The 16,912-nt window shown below is 43.2% G+C and overlaps 1 protein-coding gene across 1 annotated transcript; it reads left to right on the forward strand.

Annotated features, from left to right (window-relative positions):
* Window positions 1-4,916: 4,916 nt before the first annotated feature.
* NPVF (neuropeptide VF precursor) lies at window positions 4,917-12,541 on the forward strand. The gene is made up of 3 exons (XM_053262116.1): window positions 4,917-5,068; window positions 8,707-9,074; window positions 12,310-12,541. Exons 1-3 carry the CDS (start codon window positions 4,925-4,927, stop codon window positions 12,401-12,403), a joined length of 606 nt encoding a protein of 201 aa, XP_053118091.1. The 5' UTR covers window positions 4,917-4,924; the 3' UTR covers window positions 12,404-12,541.
* Window positions 12,542-16,912: the final 4,371 nt, after the last annotated feature.

The following is a 16,912-nucleotide window of genomic DNA, read 5'->3' on the forward strand; positions in this document are numbered from 1 at the left end:
ATTGTAGACGCATGGACAAAGAGAAGAGCAGGAAAAAAAACCTTAAGGTGTGCCATTTTACTGTAAGTTATCGTTCAATGTGGTGTGTTTGCCTCGCCCTCTTTCTTTGCAGTTTGTGTGCTGGGTTGGTTTTGCTGCCTTGAGCTGTAGTGTATATTGCTAGGTGTTTGTTTGTGACTGTAGTAGTCTTTGGATTTGGTTTGTTTTTCTTGGTTTTACAGATCTGTCTCTGGGGTTGTTGCGTTTTTGGTTTGCAGTTTGGTGTCTTTTTAGTTACGTCACTGCCTGTTGGATGGAGGTGTGCTAAGGGCACAAAACCGAGGTGGGTGGTAGGTACCCATGGGTGCCAACTACCACCAAACCCCAAAGCAATTGGGCATTCCTGTGATTTTTAATGATTTTTTAAAAAGATTTTTCAATTTTTCAATTCTTTTAATTTCTCCCATAGGGGACAATAGGGATTTGAGGTGACCTGGCTGGCCTTTTCCACCCCTTGTGGGGTACGTAGGTGCTCCAAAGTGGGTCTGGGGGTAAGGCACATTGGGAAACTACTCCCCCCTCAAACCCCGGGGTGGTGGGGTGCATGGGTTTGTTTGTTTTTTAAGGAATCTTTTAGTTTCTGGCCTGTTTGACAGTTCTATCAATGAATAGATGGATGGATGGATGGATGGATAGATAGATGAGGATTCATTAAATGAATGAATGTGGATTCTTGGTTGCTTTGTAACTTATTTTTTTCAATGGATTTATTGAGAGAACTGTCAAACAGGCCAGAAACTAACAAATTCCTTTAAAAACACCATACACCCCCCTGACATGGAGCTTGAGGGGGAAGTTTGGGCCTGATTTAACTTGCCCCCAAAACTACTTTGGGGTGCCCAGGCACCCCCCCAAGGAGGAATGGGGCCACCTCAAATCCCCATTATTCCCTATGGGAGTAATGTGAAAATTGGGAATATCTTCCAAAAAAAAAAAACCCCACACTAAAAATCACAGGAGTGTCCAAGTGCCTTAGGGTTTGGGTGGTAGTTGGCACCCATGGGTGCCTACCACCCACCTTGTTTTTGTGCCCCTAGGTGCTCTCCATAGGGAATCATGGGCCAATTCAAGTCCTCATTATACCCTATGTAGATCCTTTTAGAACTGGTTTGAGTTTGGCTCAAATTCAAACCGAACCGGGGGCAGGGGTGCATGTTTGAGCAAAATCAAAACTGAACCTACCCACCCTGGTTCGAGACTGGTTCAAATTTGAACAGAACCACCCAAACCGATTTTGTGCACACCCCTAACCAGGACCAGGAAAAGTGTTGCTGAGGTACCCTTCCCCGGGACTTGGAGGGATCTAGCAACCAGGCTGGGCAGCAACAGCCCTCCAGCCCTCATGCGTGCCTCTATGACATGTCACTCTCATGAGAGAGCAGTCCTTGGGAAGATGTCTAAGGTTTTATCATGACACTTGGCTTTATTGTCCAGTTAATGTAACCATAACCTAGGAGTAACCTAGGATGGTTCTTCTCATGAGGTATGGCCGATATGATATGCTTGCACCCTGGGGGAAGAGGCTGGGCCCCCTTTCCCACACAACGTGTACAAAAAATAGAACAGAACCACTCCAGAATTCCAGGGGCTGTCTTTTTACCCAGACTTTGCCATGACTCCATGTGCTTGTAAAAACACTTCTTCAGCCCTTGATTGCTGCAAACCAGTCCTGCTGTGCCCATCTAGTCATCCCATCCTTTTTGTGCAGGTTGACAAAAGGGGGCCATAAGACATAGCGGAAAGCGGGCTTCCCCCAATGTGGTTATCTGCCCTTACATGCATTGAAGCTTGGGACGTGGTGTGGCATCGCTGGGCAATGTCAGGAGGAGTGCGGGGACTGTGGAGGGCAGGGCAACTGATCAAAGAGGCAGCCAGTGAGAAGCAGGGCAGGCAAAGAGCTGACATGTTTCTGGGGGCAGCCACAGCAAGGAGCCCAGGTTACGACGGCAGCAGAATTCTCCTGGGTTAGACTTTAGCATGACCTTCACCAACTGCTGGGCTCCACTTTTAATCTTCACAGACTATTTCCCCCCAAAAAAACAATAAACTTTACTAGTACAATATGTCCCAGCAACAGTGTATGTTAAATTTACACAACATATCTATGAACATTTTAAATGCATGTGTCTCTTTTACAAATATCAGAATAAAGACTATTTAAGATATCTGCCTGATTTCCCTCAATGAGCAACTTCTCCCTAAACTCTTAGACAATTGTTTCCCCTTCTTGTCTGCTCAAGTACTATATGATGTCCATTGATCTTTTAGTGTTTAACTTATGTGAAAAGCTAACCCAATCCCTCATGTAGAAGTTATAAAAATCCAGTTTAAGTAAATTACATTCTAAAAAAGAATGTGTGTGTGCGTGTGTGTGTGCGCGTGCGTGTGTGTGTGTGTGCGTACCCTATCTTTAATTTTATATTTGCAATAAGGGCTGTATCAGCCTGCTGTATATTTTCTTGTGTATGGCAATGCAATTCTTAACTCTATCCCCTTTGTTTTCTTCTATATATTAAGTAAAAATCTTGTTAACATTTTGATACATCTCTGAATATTTCTGTTAAACAATTTTTTTAAAAATATACTGGATAAGATAAAATGTGTTTTTTTTGATCTTGCAAAATATTAAATGTTTGTTTGATTGTTTGTAATTTCGATGAAATTCTAACTACTTTCTAGATATCTGAGTTATCACCTTTCCCCCAATCTTAGATCTCCACTTCTTTCACCCTTGTCCAATAAATGGTGTTTCCTTCGCTAACCTCACTCTCAGTCTTTCTTCCATATTTCTTTAAAAAAATTATTGCTAGTTTCTGAACCAATTAGATCTTTAGGGGGAAACTCCTGATCCTAAGACATAATTTGCTTGTGATAAAGAATGCATTCATAGAAATTATTTCATTATTCCCATTATTAGCAGCCTTTTCACTGCTTCTATCCTTTTGGGAACAGTCATGTTGGGAAAAGGATTGGTCTGTTCACTCAGAATGTGCTACTCACGTCTGACTCCACCTCTTATTTTCTATTTGGGCATTCACTGTCACAAGCAAATCACTCCTCCGTTCAACAGAATCAACCATAGGGCAATTTCCCACAATTGCCCGACAGTCAGTAAGGTGAGAACTGGAGGTTCCCAGTGAGCATGTGCTGTTGGCAGGTTTGTCAAGTGGAGCTGCCAATCTCCAATCCCCACACTGCATTACTGAGATTTGTCTGATCTCAGATTTTCAGTTCTATATTGGGCATAAGTGATAAAGGAAGGTGCTGAAAGGCATCACCTCATATTGCATGAGAGGAGACAATGGTAAACCCCTCCTGTATTCTACCATGAAAACCACATGGATCTGTGGTCGCCAGGAGTCGACACTGACACAATAGCACAATCTTTCCATTTTAACTTCTCTTAACTCACTCAGTTTGGAGCAGTTCCTTTTGTTCATTCACATATTTTCCCTCCACTTAGGAATATGCAAATCAATTTGAATTGATTCGACTCAAATCTGGGTGATTTGAGTTATTTGAATTAGAATCAAATCACTCCTTAGATTTGAATTGAATTTTTAAATTCGATCCGAATTTGATTTGAGAGCCATTTGGCACCTTTTTTAAACCATTCAGGCCCCCTAATTGGTTAAAAAAGGTGCCAAACAGGGTTGAATTGATTCAAATTCAATTTTGACCTCCACTAGCTATAGATAAGCATATGTGCATTGTAAAACACTGCAAACAAGTAATGATTGTATCCAATTCTTTTTGGATGTTGAACAGACATGCATGTATACTTCTGCTCACTGATCACACACACTCACTCAGATACAATTGTACATACACCCTGTTAAATTGGAATTCAGGAATTATGGATCAGAGGGCAGAGTGAATCCACAGAACAAAAAAAAAAGAGCAGAAAAAAATGCTTTCATCCTGAGCCCCAGTTAATCAGCAACCTTTTTAGTGCTACGCATAAGAAACAGGATGTCTAGGTCTGCCCCCTGCCCACTGCCCAAAACATCAATCTGTATGTGGAGTGGAATCCAGAAGGTCAGTCCATTCATAGAACCTGTCTCTGCAATCAATTTGCACTTGCAAGATCAAAGAATATCTGTTGGTAATTTTGCATGTCTAAGAAGAAACTACCATACACTTAGGAACATAGGAAACTGCCATATACTGAGTCAGACCATTGGTCTATCTAGCTCAATATTGTCTTCACAGACTGGCATCAGCTTCTCCAAGGTTGCAGGCAGGAATCTCTCTCAGCCCTATCTTGGAGAAGCCAGAGAGGGAACTTGAAACCTTCTGCTTTTCCCAGAGGGGCTCCATGCCCTGAGGGGAATATCTTGCAGTGCTCACACATCAAGTCTCCCATTCATATGTAACCAGGGCAGACCCTGCTTAGCTATGGGGACAAGTCATGCTTGCTACCACAAGACCAGCTCTCCTCCTTCTACTATTTCATTCTTATATTAAAAAACGCTTTGACATTTTATTTCTAAACAATGATGACTGGAAGTGATGCAAGCAACAGAATAAGATGCTTTTGTTTAAAATGAAACATAAGACAATTGTGTTGGTCCAGATTATATTATAACCCTAATTAAAGCTCTTTAATAGGCAAGGCAAATAGTTGTAAAGTCATCAGCATTTCTCAGTGGGAAGCACTTTTGTTTAAACAAGTTCACAAAACAAATTCTCTACATTTTCCCCATATTTAATTAATGAAATATAATTCCACTCTATGCATTCAGGAAACATCTCTAATTCATATTAAAATGAAGGTTCGCGTCATGGTAAGAATTTTTTTGTTGTTGTCTAAGAGTATAAAAAGATGGTAGCTTTTTCTGCTGTCCAGATTTTGATCTTTTATGTAAATACTGTTTTAGGTGAAATGAAGATGATCTCAATGAAAAAATCAATCTTATTTACTTTAGCCACATGTCTTCTTTTAGCCTCAAAAACTACCTGCCTCGATGGATCAGTAATGACCAGCTTGCAGAGCAGAGAAGAATACAGTGATGATACCTATTCAGAGGTAAGATGCTAAGAAACTGCACTGCTATTGTCATATAAAGAGGTCCATTGAGAAAATATTGAAACACATCTATTGATCAAGTTATAAATTTGTGTCTGTAGTTCAATGAAGTAAAACCTGTTAATCTTAGTTCCCTGCTGACTGGACTCCAGTGCTGACTGGAGGCACCTTATTAAAGTGGTAATGTATTATTTAGCAGGGGGAGAGCAACTGGCCCTATCCACCCCCAGCACAGCCTACCTCCAGTGGCTGTTGCTGGTACCGATCTTATGTTTCTTTTTAGATTGTGAGTCCTTTGGGGACAGGGATCCATCCATCTTATTTAATTGAAATAATTCATCTATGTAAATCACTGTGGAAACTTTTGTTGAAAAGCAGCATATAATTTATTATTATTTATTTTATTTATTATTATTAATTATTATTATTAATTATTATTATTATTATTATTATTAATTTCTTGTTTACACAGGCAGACAGGTGTTATTGCACCCCTCAAGTGCTCTACTGCTCAGGGTGGCTCATAACAATAAAATAGATACAAGACACAATAAAAGTAATAAAATTAACCAAGTTGAACAAACAAGTTAAGGGTCAGGTTAAAACCACACTTATTATTAGGTTCGAATTACAAGTTATTTTAAAAGCTAAAAACTGAACATTATAAAAAGCTAAAGAACCTACCAGATATAACAAAAAATGGAGCATTAAAAGGCCTCTTTAAAAAGGTGTGTTTTAAGTATTTGTTGTAATGGCATTCTGGAGTAGCTTCATCATTTTTAATACATTTTGAAATTGTCATTTTGAAGGAGAGGTGTACCAATGTTCATTTTCAGGCTATTATATAATTCAGGCATCTCGAAGTATAAGAGTCTCACATTTCAGGGCATGGGAAAGTACCTTAACACATTTCAAAACCTTCAGTGAGGGCCAAGAACATTGCATTATGTAAATATTATTTATTTATTTATTTATTTCATGTATGACATTTATTACATTTATAAACCGCCTCATCCAGAAGCTCTGGATGGTGTACAACTACTTTAAAAAGACATAAAAACACACAATTCAAAACACAGTGCTAAAAACAATATAGAAACAATTCAAAAACAATTAAAACCATTTAAAACCAATTAAAATACATTTAAAAACAACAACACTTTACAAGCCTTGGAAGGCCAGGCCAAAAAGTTTTTAGGGCTCTCTTAAAGGCCAAACGCGAGCCTAAACTGCGGATATCTGCGAGGAATGCATTCCATAGACCAGGAGCAGCTACAGAAAAGGCCCAGTTCCGAGTCACCACCAGACACACCGGTGGTAACTGGAGATGGTCCTCTTCAGATGACCTCAATGAGCGATGGGGATCATACCAAAGAAGGCGCTCTCTAAGGTAGCCTGGACCCAAGCCTTTCAGAGCTTTAAAGGTAATAATCAGCACTTCGTATTTTGCCCGGAAACATATCGGCAGCCAGTGCAGCTGTTTTAAGACAGGGAATAATATGATCTTTCCGGGTTACCCAAGAGAACAATCTGGCTGCCGCATTTTGAACTAACTGAAGTTTCCAAACTATGTACAAAGGCAACCCCAGGTAGAGCACATTGCAGTAGTCGAGCCTGGAGGTTACCAGCTGATGCACCACTGTTTTGAGATTGTTCTCTTCAAGGAATGGACGCAGCTGTCAAATCAGACAAAGCTGATAGCGCTCCTGGCCATAGCCTCCACCTGAGATACCATGGTGAGGCCTGGATCCAAGAGCACTCCCAAGCTGCGTACCTGTTCCTTCTGGGGGAGTGTAACCCCATCCGGCACAGTAAGATCTAACTCATCCCTTAAATTCTGATCCCACACAATGAGCACCTCCGTCTTGCTTGGGTTCAGCTTCAATTTGTTATCCCTCATCCAGCCCATTATTGCCTGTAGGCAGGCATTTAGGGAGTGAATGCCATTTCCAGAGGAGGAGGAGGAGGAGGAGGAGAAATAGATTTCAGTGTCATCAGCATACTGATAACACCCTACACCAAATCTCCTGATGACCTCACCCAGCGGTTTCATGTAAATATTAAAAGCATTGGTGACAGACTGGAGCCCTGAGGGACTCCATACAATAGCTCCCATTTTAAAGGGGAACTATCACCAAGCCCCACCATCTGGAATATGCCTGAGAAATAGGAGCGGAACCACTGCAAAGTAGTGCCTACTATCCCTAATTCCCCCAGGCGATCCAGAAGGATACCATGGTCGATGGTATCAAACACCGCCAAGAGATCCAAAAGAACCAGCAGAGTTACACTCCCTCTGTCAATTCCCCAGTAAAAGTCATCCATCAGGCCGACCAAGGCAGACTCAACTCCATTGCCCGCTCTAAAGCCAGTTTGAAATGGGTCTAGATAATCAGTTTCCTCCAAAACCTCCTGGAGCTGGTTAGCCACCACTCTCTCAGTCACGTTACCCAACCATGAGAGATTGGAGACCAGCCTATAACGGTCCCTCACTGAGGGATCTAGGGAAGGCTTCTTAAGAAGTGGTCTAATAATTGCCTCCTTCAAACAAGGAGGCATCCTACCCTCCCTCGGCGATGAGTTAATGATATTAACTAAGCCATCCCCAACAATCTCCCTGCTAGATAGAAGCAGCCAAGTCGGGCAAGGATCCAGAGAACTAGTAGGAGGCCACACTGCCCCAAGCAGCTTGTCCACGTCATCAGGCATCACAGACTGAAACTGATCCAATCTAATACTGCAAGGGATTGCTGGACACCACCTTAATAGACTCTGCGAAAACAGTGGAGTCCAAGTCAGCCCGAATACAGGAAATTTTGTCCGCAAAGAACCCATTAAAAGCATCGCACTGTTTCCCCCACAAATCCAAGTCTAAAGAGGGAAAGGAACATGCCATCACCTTTGACTTAGAGAGCAAATTCGATTTTGGGCTAGATGCATTGTTAAAAGGTGTGCTTAGGAGCAGAACTGCCACTGAACTATCTGTGTCATTAGACTCAACTCATTGGAAAAGTCAAATAAAATAAAATAAAATAAAATAAAATAAAATAAAATAAAATAAAATAAAACATTATTGAAACAACAAGTAGATCTTACCTAAGGTCTGGAGATTCATTACTGTACTTACTGTGCATTTCCCCTGCAAACCGTTCCCTCCATCATTTGCGAAGCCCTACTGCTTAGCTTAGTATTCATCTAAAACATTTTAAAATGTTTAGCTCACTGTTGTCCAATAGTTGCTGGACCCTGGTAGTTGCTGGAACAACTACTGTCCAGTATGTCCTGTAGTTGCTGGAACGATCGCTGTGATATGCTATGATAATGAACTGGAGAAAGTATCTCCTCCCCCCGCAAAAAAAGCCCATTAAGATGTTTGCATTAATTACTTTTATGTTAATATTCTTTGTCTTATGTTTTTATTAGATTGTCAGCCTGTGGATGGTGTTTGTTCTTTTTTTTACTTAGCTACTACAAAATGCCTAGTGTCTTTAAGGTGTTCTATAGTTTTATCATTATTATCCAATGACAATTCTTTTCTGCAATGGCCACAACTGCAAAAGCCGAATCAGCATCTCAGAAAGGTAACATGTCACTAGTTTATCATCACCAAGAAATAATTTTCTTATTTTTACTTTTAGTCTACTGAAGACATTATAGAAGAAAAGCAGAAAAACCTGAACCTTGAAGACCTGAAGGACTGGGGATTGAAGAACATCATAAAGATGAGTCCAGCAGTGCACAAGGTGGCGAGCTCAGTTGCTAATTTGCCACTGAGGTTTGGCAGGAACTTTCAGGAAGCGAGAAGCATCAAACCAGCAGCCAACCTGCCTCTCAGATTTGGACGAGCACTTGCAGAAAACCTTTCAAGACAGGCCCTTCCTTTCTCACACAGGCTTGAGAGGGCTCCGGTGGTCCAGAGTGCCATCCATTCTCTTGCCAACCTGCCACAACGATTTGGAAGGTCGCTTATCTTCAGCCTACCTCAAGAGATCCAAGGCAATAATAGGTGAATAGTTTTTAATACTCTTGATTAAGTTATTACTGAATTCAATTATGGCATGTCTTAACTTAATGTTCATTTATTGAACATGAATCCTAAATTCATTGCTAAATCAGATTGGCATAATCTTCATACTTCTGAATTTGACAATACAAGGCAGACAAATAAAGAACATATTTCTGGAAGTCTAAAGCAGATCATCCAGGATTTGTTCAAGGACTGCCAGTCTGAACAAAAATAGGAGGATTCCAGAGATTATATTTTTAGAGTGATGAGGCTGTCCAGAAAGCATCTTTCCTACAGTCAGTCTATATGTACCTTTCTTCACTGGGGCTGAGGGGAAAAAACAGTTCTGCAAATCTGAAGCACAGGCTGGCTGTGCTCTTTAGTAACCTTTGAATGTGTTAACCTTTTAATTGCTGTTTAAACTTTTTTTAAAAAAAAAATTGCTGTAATCTCTGAATGTGTTAAATCTTTTAATTGTTGTTGTAATAGTTGGTTTTATTCTGTTTCTATTGTGTTTATTTTTGTGAACCGCCTAGAGCCTTTGGAGTCAGGTGATATATAAATTAAATAAATAAAAAAACAAACAACTGATTGGCTGGGCCCACTGGGTCATCAAGAAACCTGCCCGCCCCTCAAACTCTGGTACAGTTTTACACTCAAACTTGCCCTTTTTCTTAATTAATAAGGTGACATTCATTTATATACAGGACTTGTAAAAAAATTGAAAGATGGCTAACCTGCCTGAGGGATAAAACAAATGGCTTTCAGCATGTGATTATTTATTTATTTATTTTTACATTTATATCCTGCTCTTGCTCCAAGGAGCTCAGAAGAACATGCTTATTTTTATCCTTACAACAACCCTGTGAGGTAGGTTAGGCTAAGGGATACATGACTGGCCCAGGGTCACCCAGTGAGTTTCATGTGATAGGAACATAGGAAGCTGCCATATACTGAGTCAGACCATTGGTCTATCTAGCTCAGTATTGTCTTCACAGAACAACAGCGGCTTCTCTACGTTGCAGGAAGGAATCTCTCTCAGCCCTATCCTGGAGAAGCAAGGGAGGGAACTTGGAACCTAGATACTCTTTCCAGAGTGGCTCCATCCCCTGAGGGGAATATCTTGCAGTGCTCACACTTCTAGTCTCCCATTCATATACAGCCAGGGTGGACCCTGCTTAGCTAAGGGGGCAAGTCAAACTTGCTACCACAAGACTAGCTCTCTTCTCCAAAAATAAATTAGCTTCACACACATAGGAACATAGGGAGCTGCCATATACTGAGTTAGAACATAGGTCCATCTACCTCAGTATTGTCTACACAGACTGGCAGCGGCTTCTCCAAGGCTGCAGGCAGGAATCTCTCTCAGCCCTATTTTGGAGATGCCAGGAAAGGAACTTGGAACCTAGATGCTCTTTCCAGAGTGGCTCCATCCCCTGAGGGGAATATCTTGCAGTGTTCAGACCTCTAGTCTCCCATTCATATACAGCCAGGGTAGACCCTGCTTAGCTAAAGGGGCAAGTCATACTTGCTACCACAAGACCAGCTCTCTTCCCTCTAGACCAGCATGTTTCCTGCCCTCACCCCACCAAACAAAGAATTTATCCCTCACCCAACCTCTCCATCATCAATACTGGAGCGCTGGCTGAATCATAAACTTAAAGTTAAAGTGAGGCTGTGGTCCAAAGCACACTTGCTTAAAAGTATGCTCAATCGAAACTAATACGTTGGTGGTAGTATGCTTAGGATAGAAGCAATGCAAGAATATGTCATTTTTTCTTCTTACAGAAATCTATCATGTGGAACAAAGCCTTCCCACCACCACCTCAATGTATTTGGTCCATTTGGTCCCTCCCCCCTCCCCATTTTTTCTGATACTGCTGCTACAAAAAACAGGTAACTAAGGTAGGCAGCTGGGCAAGGGCAGGAATGCTGAAAGAGGCAGATCTACTGCTTAGTCTTATGGTTCAGAAGCAGACAGAGAACCTCCTTCACCTAGGGATGTGTCTCAGGGTGTGTTTTGAGGAGAGGAGAGGAAGTGTTCAAGATTCTCCATCCAATAATTGCCCAAGAGTTCCCTGAAAAGCATAGCCAAAAAGGGCATGATGATCAGATCTAAACATGATGAGAGACTTGAAGGGGCAAACCTCTTTCCATACTAGACCACTGTTTTCATTGCAAGGCCCAGGTTTAGTGACAACTCCCATCAACCCTCAGTGTGTGCAGCTCTCTGACTAATTGTTTATTCGGTCTGTGTGAAGCTTTGGCTCAAGCTGAATATTCCACACAGGTCCCTCCACCACATGGGCATGACCCTTCCCACTGAGCAGCGCTCAGCTTTGTCCAGCATCAACTTGGAAGGCACACATGAGACACTGGAAGGTTTAGTCCTCCCCAGCCAGGGGCAGAGGGAGACCAGCGACGGCCTGCGTTCAGTTCACCACCACGGCCCTAGCCCCGCCCCCTGCATCAGACGCATCTGACAACAGACGCAGGGCACATGGCTAAGCCACACACCCTACATCTGACATCAGACACGGGGCGTAGCTTAGCTCACAAACGGGGCCCCACAGCCCTGTTTGCGAGCAAATTCCGACCAGCACTGCATCACAGCATGGCAGGAGTGGCTCTCCCTGCCTTTTTACTGTGAATGCGGCGCTGGCCAGATTTTGCTTGTAAACAGGGCTGCAGGGCCCCATTTGGAAGCAAAATAATGCCCCTGCATCTGATGTCAGATGCAGGGGCATGAACCCTTTCACACAATGGTGACTCCGCCCCTGTCCCCAGCACTTTCCCCTTAGAGTTCTATGGGTGAAATTCCTGGACTTGTAAACGAGAGATAGCAAGATTTTGACTGGAGGGAGCTCATGATACAAATTCCAACATTCAAAGCATACTGTTTTATTTCAAGTATGGTTCAGAACTCTTTAGCTAAGTCTGCTTCACCACTGGCCCTTACATGCCAGTCCCCAAACCTTCCCTATGCCCCCCAAAAGACCCTTGCTTTGGAGAAAGGGGAGGGGGTAATAGGAGGGCTCCCTTCCAGATGCCATACAAGGCCTCTCCTTAGCTGTAAATGAAACGTGTTCATGGGTAGTCATGGAGCTTGTCGTTTTCTTTTTCATGTGAAAGGCCCTGTTAATGTGAGGGCCAAGACAGAGGGAACACACATCTTCATCTTTGCAGCATGTGCCTAATTTGAAGCTGGTTTCACCCCACCCTTCCTTCCTTCCAGATTTGGCGATTTAAACAACCTTATGAAAAGGGAACCGGATGATGAAGAAGAAAGCCAAGATAACTGGAAGTTTTTGGCTCAATCTCCTTACTAAAAAGTTGAAGCAGAGAAACAGATAAAGGAAAGAGAAGAGCTCTGCCTTCAAATTATGATGTCAGTTGTCAAGCATTTGTCTTTATGCAAGCATTTGCAAGGCATTGGCGGTAATTGTTGTACTAATTTATTTCTGTATCTGAACAGCAGATGCTGCACAGTTATTGTCCAGTCATTTGTAAATACTATTCTGAAAAATAGTATACTGTGTAACTGAAAGTAGTGTAAGCAAAATTAAAAAATGCCACTACATGGTGTCTAACTTCCATATGACATACTGTAATAATCCTAGTTGTGACACTGAGTCGGTGTCGACTCTTGGCGACCACACAGCCATGTGGTTTTCTTTGGTAGAATACAGGAGGGGTTTACCATTGCCATCTCCTGTGCAGTATGTAATGAACCCTTTCAGCATCTTCCTATATTGCTGCTGCTTGATATAGCTGTTTCCCATAGTCTGGGAAACATACCAGCAAGATTCAAACCATCAATCTCTTGCTTCCTAGGCAAGTTACGTCCCCACTGTGCCATTACAGTTGTACACCAACTGTACCCAGTGAACCAAATTGGGTATAGTTGTAGAGACACATAGGGACACCTCAACAGTGTAGTTTGTGATGAAGTCATCCACCCCAGTTCAAGATGGTGGGCGTGTGAACATTTAAGGCTGAAGTGGCCCAACGTGAAGATGGTAATTATCAATTAAGTGTTCTCTGCTAACAAATTTCACTAGGTATGGCAGTGACTATAGCCTTTTTCAGACAACCAAAATCAGGGTGCGGGGAGTGTCCAGCCAGCCTCCAAGCCGTGTGTGCACTTTCAGTAAATTGTAGTGTGTTGGCAAAACAAAAGAGGAGGAGGAGGAGGGGAAGATGATTACCTGCTAGCTGCAATCTGGGTAGGATCTCTGGGGGACCTTACTTCATTGTGAAAACTGTCCATTTATTCCTTCCCTCTGCTTCCTGTCCTTCAACCAGTTACCAATCCACACATGCAGAGGGGCTCTTACCCCTGGACTTCGGAGCCGAAGACCAGGGCCTCCACACCTCCTGGGGGCCCCCAAATCCTCTTTAGTCTGTCCTGGGTGGTGTGGTTTCAAGACCCTACATGTTAAAAAATGATGCTTAAGTTGCTCCAAAGGCTGTTAGGTCCAGGCTCCAAAGTTACCTAGGTGTGCTTCTGCACACATGAAGCTGTCCCTTTATCCCATGACTACTAATTTTACTTAAGAGCCTTTGGTGGGGAACTTTGTCAAAACCTTTTTGGAAGTAATTCAGTAGTTATACAAGTGGCAAGCAAAGTCACTTGTACAGGCTTCACTTGCCCCAAAATGTATCCCAGTGCCTAACAAATCTAAACCCCTCCTCTTGGTACCACCGTCTCATACTCGCATTGGGACCCCTCAGCAATGCCTGTCTTGCTGACCCTGCACATGGAACAAGCAGCACTTCAGAGAACGCTACCATAAGCGTCCTAGATTTCAAAATGCTAGCTAGCAGCCTAAATTTGGCTTGCAGGACCTGCTGACTGCATTTCCTAACATCGTTGGTGCCAACCTGCACCATGACAGCTGACTCCTCCCCAGCACTGCCTAACAGCCTACTTAGATGCAGTGTGACATCTGCAACATTTGCACCAGGCAGGCAAGTCACTATATGGTCTACATGTGGGTCACAGACCCATATTTCTGTGCCCCTAATGATCAAATCACCCACTACAAGGAGTCCCCACACCCACCCACCCACCCTGGAGGAGTATCCTCTGTGCAAGAGGATATGGTTGCTTCACACAAGGAAGGGGTCCCTGCTAAGGAAACATCCCGCTCTTCCTCAGACTGAAGCCCTCCTTTTCTGAAACCTTCATTCTCCATGAAAGCAGAAGCACTGTCAGCCTGAGAGTGGGATGCCTCTACCACATCCCTGAACATCTCATCCACACCTCTCTGCCTTCCTAAGCTTCTCCAGGTCAGCCACCTTGGCTTTGAGCGAACGAACTTGTTCTCCAAGAACCAGGAACTCTTTGCACCCAGCACACCCTCAGGACTTCTGCCCCTCAGGCAGATAGTCATACATGAAACACTCTGCAATACACTGGGAAGCACTCCCTCCCCTGCTGGCATTCTACCTTCATATTGGCTATTTAGAATACATAGGTTTTGTTTACTTGAATAAATGACTTGGGTGCAGTTGTCAGCTAATTAACAGTTCTAAGCTATGTCCTCCAAATAAGTTACAGGAGTGGGGTAGTACTCACCTTCTCATCATGCTGCATGTCTACTCTATGATGAAAGGGGACCACTTGTGTGTCACCCCAACAGGTTCCCCGCCAAACCACCGCTAAACTCCTGCAAAACTCCTTTCATATCTGTTTGCAAATTTCTGTTCACAAATCTCTACTGGTCTGAGCCTTGTCTTCAAGAACTACTGGCAAACTGAGTAACTTCAGGAATGTGACCCCTCCCGAAAGCTGAGTCACTCACCTGGAGCTTAGCCCCCACTTAGACTAACTGCTTTGCTCTGTCAAAAAAAACACAAACCCACTTCCAGCCAGCCAGAAATCAAACCCTAAAAAATGCTAACCCTAACAAACTTAGCTTGTCCTTTCTTGTTGATTGATTGTTGATTGATTGTTTGTTGATTGATTGATTGATTGAGTGATTGATTGTTGATTGACTGACTGACTGATTGCCTTGCTACGCAATTCAGTTGTTATTTTAGTGAGATGATTTCATGATGTTCCCTGTAACAGCTTCTCCATCTCTAGCTGCCTTTAAAAAATCATTTAAGACACATCTGTGTTCTCAGGCCTTTTTATATTTTCATATAGATATAGATATAGATATAGATATAGATATATATAGAGAGAGAGAGATAAAATTTTTTATTAAGTTTGATTTCTTGTTTTAAATTGTGTACATTGCCTTGTGATCTAGGTGAGATCTAGGTTTATAAATGTAATACATAAATACATAAATAAATATTTGAAACAAACCGGAGTTTCTGCAAGATTAGCCTGTGACCACTAGAGTGCAGAAGCTGCCCATTTTCAACTGAAATAGATGGTAAAGGTGCCAGTTAAAAGGGTCATTTTCAAGCATTATGTTTTTGAGGGCATGGAAGCAATATCTGAATTTACAGGTAAATACTCTGCCTATATATTCAACATGATTCTCTGACAACACAACAGGCTCATGAAACCCCTGAACCAGTTCTGAAGCAACTCCACATGTTTTCAGGTATATAACACTGTTGTGTGTGTGTTTTTTTTAAAAAATCTCAATACATAAGTGACAATGACAGGAGTTCACAGACTTTTCGTATAGTTCGGAAACTAAGGTCAACTTTGAGCCCCCTTTTCTACAAGGGGAGGGTGTATAAGGGGCGGAGCCACCATTGAGCAGAAAGGTTCAAAAAACCCAGCTGGCTAAGAATGGTTCTCTGTCTCAGAATGACTTTTGGAGGGCTCGCATGGGCCCTCCAGAGACTGAGCCATGCCCCCATTGCACGTGATGTTCACAAACACTCTGTGAACTCCTGTCATTGTCACCACTGTGTTGAGATTTTTAAAAACAAGGGTATCATTGGCACGCATAGCTTCTGCATGGCAGGGACACCGAGCCTCCGTTCCCTGGCTCCTCCACTGGAGGGGTATGGAATCTTCCACAATTATTACAGGCAACACTACATTCTGCTCACCCAGCCAGGAGTCATTGGGGTCTTCTGCCTTTTCTCTGTGATGTCACTCCACAGCTAAGCCACCCATTGGCTTTCATTCAGGTTTGTGGTCAGGCATGGAGTGGGACCGCTGGTGGCCTGTGTGCGGCCGCAGCAGTGGCCCAGCTGACCCCGCCCCCCACTCCTGATGCCAGACGTTGGGCTAGCCATGTACCCACATCTGACGTTAGACGCGGCGGGCGTGGTCTGGCTCCTGAACAGAGCCTTGAGGCTCCATTCGGGAGTTGGAGTTTAACTTCCAAAGGGGCCATGCGGCCCCCGCTCAGGAGCGAAACTAGCACCCCCGTGCCTGACGTCAGACGCAGGGGGCGTGTCGGGGCCACAAGACACGGCCCCTGATTGGGCACAGCCCTGGTTCTTTGAACCCGTTGGCCCAATGGTGGCTCCGCCCCTGTTTGTGGTGCAACAGCCAACTACAGTCTTCTTCAAACTGTCCCCTTATCACTTACATACACACACCACCATGGCATTCTATAGTATGACACTATACTCCTTGTGGCAAGGATTTTGCTCCACACTGCCTCCCATGGTAATTCATCACATTGCAGCACCCATCCAGATTCCAGGCCCTATGCTGACCCACCCGTTGGAGCCAGCCATCCTTCCTGTGTGCAGGGAGGCCAATATGGGAGGCTTTCTCTCTGGAGCAAGTTGGCTCTTGGTCATCTACTCAGCTTGACCTTTGGCTTGTTCCTGATTTTCCCAGTCCCACCATTGGACTTGCACCTCATAGTAAGTGCTGCTCATGACTTAGCTTCTCTCTCACTCACACATTG

Source organism: Hemicordylus capensis, chromosome 6 (genome assembly GCF_027244095.1).
Source record: "Hemicordylus capensis ecotype Gifberg chromosome 6, rHemCap1.1.pri, whole genome shotgun sequence".
NCBI lineage: Eukaryota > Metazoa > Chordata > Lepidosauria > Squamata > Cordylidae > Hemicordylus > Hemicordylus capensis.